At 53.0% G+C, this 7,397-nt stretch overlaps 1 protein-coding gene across 1 annotated transcript in view; it reads right to left on the bottom strand.

The window, feature by feature from the left end:
* CARD11 (caspase recruitment domain family, member 11) overlaps positions 1-7,397 on the bottom strand; it is a 144,463-nt gene that overhangs the window by 7,431 nt on the left and 129,635 nt on the right. Inside the window, exons 18-22 of the mRNA XM_011976919.1 lie at positions 6,272-6,512; positions 5,399-5,495; positions 4,214-4,309; positions 2,156-2,291; positions 536-715 (exon numbers count right to left, since the gene is read on the bottom strand). Coding sequence (XP_011832309.1) covers positions 536-715; positions 2,156-2,291; positions 4,214-4,309; positions 5,399-5,495; positions 6,272-6,512 — 750 coding nt within the window. The remainder of the gene's footprint in view (positions 1-535; positions 716-2,155; positions 2,292-4,213; positions 4,310-5,398; positions 5,496-6,271; positions 6,513-7,397) is intronic.

The following is a 7,397-nucleotide window of genomic DNA, read 5'->3' as shown; positions in this document are numbered from 1 at the left end:
TCCATCCATCCATCCATCCATCCATCCATCCATCCATCCATCCACCCACCCACCTACCTATCCATCCATCCATCCATCCATTCATCCATCCATCCATCCATCCATCCATCCATCCATCCATCCACCCACCCATCCACCCACCCATCCTTCCATCCATCCATCTACCCACCCACCCATTTATCTATAAATCTGTCCACCCACCCAGTCACCCATCATCCATTCATCCATCCATCCATTTATCCACTCATCCAGGGGGAGGAGGGGTGATGGAGAGGAGGAGGAGGGAAGAAGAGGGAGGAGGGAGGGGAGGATGAGGAAGAAGAAAAGGAGGGGAGGAAAGAGGGGAGGAGGGAAGTGAGGAAGGGGAGGAGAGGAGTGAGAAGGTGGAGGAGGGAGAAGGGAGGAGGAAGGAAAGGAAAGAGGGAAGAAGGGGAAAGGGAGGAGGGAAGGAGGGGAGGAGGGAAGAGAAGAGGGGAAGTCGTCCTTGTCCGTGGCTCCCGCGGGGCTCCCCAGGTGGCCGTGGCTCGCCGATCACCTGACTTGCAGATGGTGAATTCCATGGCACCTCCCGAGTTGAGCAGCCTCTGAACCAGCGTCTTGGCCAGCACGGTGGGTGTGAAGAGCACGGGCCGGCGGCGCTCGCAGTAGAAGGCACGTACTAGGCTGTAGGGGATGAGGCTGAGGTTCTTGCCCAGCTCGCTCTCGGGGTCCAGCTCTGGCAGGGGCAGGAGAGGGCGGTGGTCAGAGCCCTGGGGCTCTGAAGACCTTCCAGGGAGGATGGGGCCCCTGGGGTGGGTCCTGGGGGCCACCGTTAGTGTGGAGGCCTGGCGGCTGCCCTGGGCATCGAATGTCTGAGGTCACCTTGGGCTGGCACTGCTTGGGGCTCGTGTGCTGGGGAGGGGAGGTGTGGTGGGGGGCAGGCGGAGTGTGTGACAAATGCAGGAACCTTGGCTGAGCTCTGGAGGGAAAGTTTGCCTTGGCAGATGATCAAGGAGGGCTCCTTGGAGGAAGGGAATGGACTGGGTACAGCCCAGCGGAGGGGAGGGTGAGAGCAAGGAAAGCAAGTGCTGGCGGGCGCCCACGAGACACCAGGACCAGCGGGCAAGGCCTTGGGTGTCTCCCAGGAGCACTGGAAGGGACGACTTGGCCTCAGTTCTGCCATCTCAGTCCCTTTCTGGCTGGGGTGGGGGAGCCGTGCAGAAGCCCGGGGTTCTGATGAAACCACCCCAGGCACCCAGAGGAAACGGTTCCCAGAAACAGGCAGCCTGTCCCTTGTCCCTTGTGCCTTTTCTTGTCCCTGGCCTGGCCACTCCAACTTCCAAAGGGCCAGCCTGGGGAGTTGCCCCAGGGCCTCCTCTGAGATCCAGCCAGGGCTGTGGCCTCCCTTTCCCTGAGCAGGGCCAGCCAGGGCCAGCAGGGTGGGGGACGGTGGACCGGGAGGCCCCTCGCCGGGTTGATAAATGACAAGAGGCACTCAGTGGGTAGAGAAATCAATAAAACGAACACTTCACAGCAAACAGCCCCAATTAACACAGGTACCCGGGCGCGAAGCAACCACAACGAGAGCGTCGTTATCCGGTGAGCTTGGCGGGACGTCACCCCGAGGCAGCATGGCCCTCACAGCCAAGGCCAGGCTTCCTCACCCTTAATTTATTTTTGTCTTTTATTTTTATTTTTAGAGCTAGGGGTCTTGCTGTATGGACCAAGCCAGAGTGACTGCAGTGGTGTGATCTTGGTTCACTGCAGCCTCAACCTCCTGCTCAAGTGATCCTCCCACCTCAGCCTCCCAAGTAGCTGGGACTATAGACATGTGATACCATGCCTAACTATTTATTTACATCTTTTAAGATTTATTTTTAATGTTTTTTGTTTTTATTTTTAATGTTTTTATATATTTTATAGTTATATTTTTTGTAGAGATGGGGAGTCTTACTATGTTGCCCAGGCTGGTCTTGAACTCCTGGCCACAAGCGATCCTCCTGCCTTGGCCTCCCAAAGCACTGCGATTACAGGCATGAGCCACCTATGTCCTCCCTCCCCTCCGTTTTGAGGACTTCTAGGCCCCCTCATGAGGACCAATGTGCCCTCAGGTGAGGGTGAGGCATGTATGATTGTGGCTGGGAGTGGTGGGAGGGGCCAGGCGGTCCCCATGTACCTTCCTGCTTCTCAGTCAAGAGCTTGGTGGCGTCCAGCGAGGACCGGGCCAGGCTCCCGAGCGGGCTTCCCGAGATGATGCGGACCCTCTCGTTGCTGTTCATTCGCTTATACTTGTTCTCGGACCTGCTGACGAACTGGAGGAGCAGAGGGAGGACTGGGGGAGGACTGTTTTGCTTCCGCTTCTAAACAGACAGGGCGCTGCCCTCAACCAGCCAAAGTCAGACCTTTGTTCACATCCCTCCTCTGCCCGGGGGGTTCCTGGGCCAGTCATTTCCCCTATAAAAACAGGAGACTTAGCAGGCGGCTCGAGCCCTTTAGCCACTAGAGAGATGTCCTGAGTAGGCAAATGAATGAATCAGTGCCCACAGTCTTCCCCAGGCAGATGAGTCTCAGGTCAAGCCCATCTGCATCCCCGTGGGAGCCTCAGGTGCAGCTCTGCAGGCACTGTGGGACCTGAGCCGCCCCAGCCGTGAAGACCCCTGGCTGGAAACCCCTGTGGGCAGGGACTGCCCCCCTGCTGGGCATGTGCTGGCCAATGTCACCTCCCTCTGACACTGTGCTCACCATGCCTTTCTGCCTCGGTATCCCCAAGTTTAATGGGGGGAACCCACTTTTTTCTACAGTTCACAGAGTTGAGTCCTGGAAGGCAGAAACAGATGCCCCGGCAGTGGGCACAGAAGCAGGTTCACACCATATTCTATAGGCTACTTTGAGTCTCTCCACACTCTTCCTTCTGCAGGAAGGAAAACACATGGTATCTGGGATGTCAGCTGTCTCTCTGTTAACTGGCTGCAGGGCTCTGGATGAGACTCCCAAGGTTTCACTATTTTTTTTTTTTTTCTGAGATGGAGTCTCGCACTCTTGCCCAGGCTGGAGTACAGTGGTGCGATCTTGGCTCACTGCAACCTCCGCCTCCCAGGTTCAAGCGATTCTTCTGTTTCAGCCTCCTGAGTAGCTGGGATTACAGGCACCCGCCATTGCACCCGGCTACTTTTTGTATTTTTAGTAGAGACGGGGTTTCGCCGTGTTAGCCAGACTAGTCTCGATCTCCTGACTTCAAGTGATCCACCCGCCTCAGCCTCCCAAAGTGTTGGGATTACAAGCGTGAGCCACTGCGCCTGGCCCCAAGGTTCCACTCTTGCATGACACGCAGGTGTAAAAATGCGTCATCTCAAATGGTCCTGCCCTTGTAAACCCCTCAGACTCGGCCAGGGTTCCTTTCCACCTGGGTGGCTCTCTGACACTTGTTTGTGTCTTCCTGGGTTTTAGGGTCACATTGCTGATACTTTCCCTGGGTTTCCCCGTTCCAACATCAAGATGGAGCAGCGGAACATAACACTGTCTCCACTGGGGTCTAATGAGTGAGGTAGCTACACAGGAACACGCTCATGGGGCCACATTTTCATATTACCCCCTTGGTTTTCGTCCACAGGCGATAAAAGAAATGATACCAAAGAGTGTTTCTGCATTTATGAGAAACCATTTCTGAAGATATCACAAACAATGCTAGTCAATGTTCTTTCTATAATGATCCATGCCAAAAAAAAAAAAAAAATCCCTTTTAGAATTAAGTAGAAGGGAAAAGTCCTTTCTGGTCCCGATTGCTAAAATGTTTCCCTAGACAGATAAGATTGAAAGAATCTGCTGGGTTCCCTTTTTACCTTGGCTGCCAGGATGCTCAGATAAGTTGAATGCTTGATTAATGAGGACCTAAACTGGCCTAGATATTTAGGATGTTTGTTTTTCATCTCCTGATACACTGCTTCTGATCTTTCTATTAGTATCTGAACAGCTAACTTCAGTTTCTTTTCACCATAAGGTTCCTCAATCTTTTATGAAAGTGGGATTTGCTTCCCGCAGGCACAGAGACTGTCTACCAACCTGTCACTGAGAAGATAAAATGGGACAGGAGATGTGAGGCACTGTGAAGAGATGCAAGTGGTGTACAAACACAAAGCATGATTATTTTGATTCGGGTATCTCTTCTCAGTTGGGGGAGGGCAGGGCCACAGCAGAATATGATTGAAAAGTCGGTAGGCACTCCGGAGAGCCTTACCTGAAGGAGCTGGCCAAAAAGGAAGCTTGCTCGGGAGAGACGGGGACTGACCCGGGGGTCGCTTGTTGAAAGCGCTTCTTCCGGCTGCAGGGTGTTCTGAAATGAATTTATCCATCAGTCAGGCCCTGCTGGGCTTGGCAGGAGGCAAGAACACAATGATGCTGGTGAGAATCGGAGACCTGTCCTCAAGTTCCCTCCGTGCTAAAGCTTCCTTAGGGAAATCAAAAGCCTGCAGGGAAGGGGTGGGGGCAGGCGGGGTAGGGGAGAGGAGTCCTGGAGACTTGGGAGAGAGGTGATTCGCTTCAACAGAGACCACGGATGGTAGAGCAAAGGCCTGCAGTCCAGCTCGAGCCAGACATCTAGGCTCACCTTTTTTTTTTTTTGAGAGGGAGTCTCGCTCTGTCACCAGGCTGGAGTTCAGTGGCGTGATCTCTGCTCACTGCAACCTCCACCTCCCAGGTTCAAGCGATTCTCCTGCCTCAGCCTCCTGAGTAGCTGGGACTATAGGCGCACCACCATACCCAGCTAATTTTTGTATTTTTAGTAGAGATGGGGTTTCACCATGTTGGCAAGGATGGTCTCGATCTCTTGACCTCATGATCCTCCCACCTCTGCCTCCCAAAGTGCTAGGGTTATAACTATGAGCCACTGCGCCCAGCCCTGTTTTTGTTTTGAGACAGGGTCTTGCTCTGCTGCCCAGGCTGGAGTGCAGTGGCATGATCTCGGCTCACTGCAACCTCTGCCTCCCAGGTTCAAGCGATTCTCCTGCCTCAGCCTCCCGAGTAGCTGGGATTATAGGCGTCCATCACCAGGCCTGGCTACTTTTTGTATTTTTAGTAGAGACAAAGTTTCACCATGTTGGCCTGGCTGGTCTCGAACTCCTGACCTCAAGTGATCTGCTCACCTTGGTCTCCCAAAATGCTGGGATTACAGGCATGAGCCACTGTGCCTGGCCAGACACCAACCCCTTGTCCTGGAAAGTCAGGACCTGTGGGAGGGCATGAGAGGATGGGTCTCCTTCTACAGAGAGCGTCTCATTCCTAAGGAACTAAGTCCCCTAGAATTCATCATCCCAATATGGATGGATTGCATTTGTTACTGCCTCTAAAAAAGACCCGGGAGTTAGGTTTGAAGCTGGCAAGGTCCCTGGCCCTGCTACTCCCACAGGGTGCTTGGCAGACCTACCCGGAGTGCCCGCAGGGTGTGGTGGGTGCCGTCCACCTCCTCCCGGCTGCCCCGGTGCATCAGGCGTTGCAGTTTGACCAGGAGGAGCTGCTGGGCTCTGCGGAGCGAAGAGAGGAGCTTCAGGGGCTGAAATTCAAGGGTCAAGCACCGGGAAGCCAGCGGGGCCGCAGCATCGCACTGGCATGGGTGGGGTGCGTGTCTGACTCTGCATAGGGATGGCCCTGTGGCTGGTGTGTGCTCTGAGCCCAAGGGCCACCCGGGGTGAAGATGTGGCTCCTTGTATCTGTGTTTGGATCCCACCTCCAGCACTGGCTCGCTGTGGGGCTGCAGAAAAGTGACTGAACCCCTCTGAGCCACCGTCTCCTCTTCTGTAAATCTGGTGTGATGATGCTTTCCTTGGAGGACTGGCCTGAGGTGCGTTGTCATGGTCTTACAGATGTTGTGGTATGGATGTGTAGTGTTACAGTCTTACAGATGCTTCCAGATGCCTGCTGTGTGCCTGACACACTACCTGTGCTCAGTCCCCGGGGGCTAGTGCTGTTAAAATGACAACGTTGTTATTGGGATGTGGTCTATGGAAAAGAAATGACTAATGAACCCAGCAGGAGAGCATAGAATTGAGTACCAGGTGGTCTGGTCACCACCAGATGGAAGAGGGTTCTGCAGGATTCTAGTGAAGGTCGAGAGAGACATCCCTGAGGAGGCAGGAAGTCCTGGAGGAAGAGGGCCTGGGGGACCTCGCTGTGAAACGGAAAGCAGTAGCCTTCTTTGGCCTGGGCTTCTCTATAAGCCCCTCTGCTGATGTTCATGGCATCCTGCCTGGTCCTCCACAGACTCAGGGAAACGGAGGCCCTGCCCTGGTTCTGGCCTCACCGGCTGTAGCTGGGAATAGTGCCCATGTCCAGGTCGTGATCTGTGAAAGGGTCGACGCGCGCACACAGCCACTCGTGCCTGTCCTGGTACATGGTGTCACGGACGTGCACAACATCGTCACACTTCAGGGACATGGTGCAGGCGTCCAGCTGGCTGGAGATGTTCAGGTTCAGCCGGATGTAGAATGAGTCCCCCGACGTGATCAGGCCATCCTCCATGTCCTTCACCAGCTTCCGGTACCCTGCGGAGGGAAAGATGCACCAGCTGTCTATCGATATGGGGTCCCCCGACCATCAGAGCAGCTCCTAGAGCAGCTTCCCTCACCACCAACTTAAAGCTTATAGCTAGGGGAAAGTTCTACCTCCCCAGTGAAGGGTAGCCATGTTGTTTACCAGTTTCCCTTTTTGTCTTGGCTGCCAGGAAGCTCAGAGCTGAAAGTTTTGCCAAGTTGCAATGATCACCTTTACTAGCATTCCTGCTACACTCTTCATATTTCCCCACCCTTATACAGCACTTGTTTGTTTTTAATTTTTTTCATTGCTGCACAACTCACATATAGCATAAATTAAGTACTCAGCTCAATGAATTTCCACAAATATATATGTGTGGGCAGCAACAACCAGAGCCCTGTCTGTCAGTACCTTTCCCAAGGGGAACCATCATCCTAACCGACATTGCTATAAATAGGCTGAATCTCACTTCATATAAGTGGAACCAAACAGCATATGTTCTCTTCAGTTCCAGCTTCCACTGTTCAACATTACGCCTGTGAGATTTGTCTGTGATGCTGCAACGTAGCTGAAGGGGGCTCTTTTTCACTGGTGTATAGTATTCCATGGTATGTGGATGTATCCATTCTCCCATGTGCAATTTGCATTGTCTGCAGTTTTGGGTATTGTGAACAACTCTGCTAAGAGTTACTCATATACACTGCTGTCTGTGGATATATGTGCCCATTTCTCTTGGGTACATACACAGAAGTGGAATTACTTGGTCATAGAATATCTATCTATTCATCTATCTATTATCTATCTAACTATTATCTGTCTGTCTATGGAGATGTGTGCCCATTTCTCTTGGGTACATACACAGAAGTGGAATTACTTGGTCATAGAATATCTATCTA

This window comes from Mandrillus leucophaeus, unplaced genomic scaffold, assembly GCF_000951045.1.
Source record: "Mandrillus leucophaeus isolate KB7577 unplaced genomic scaffold, Mleu.le_1.0 Scaffold171, whole genome shotgun sequence".
In the NCBI taxonomy this organism is placed as follows: domain Eukaryota; kingdom Metazoa; phylum Chordata; class Mammalia; order Primates; family Cercopithecidae; genus Mandrillus; species Mandrillus leucophaeus.
Note: the sequence above shows the minus strand (reverse complement) of the source record. Positions and strands in the feature narration are given on the sequence as shown.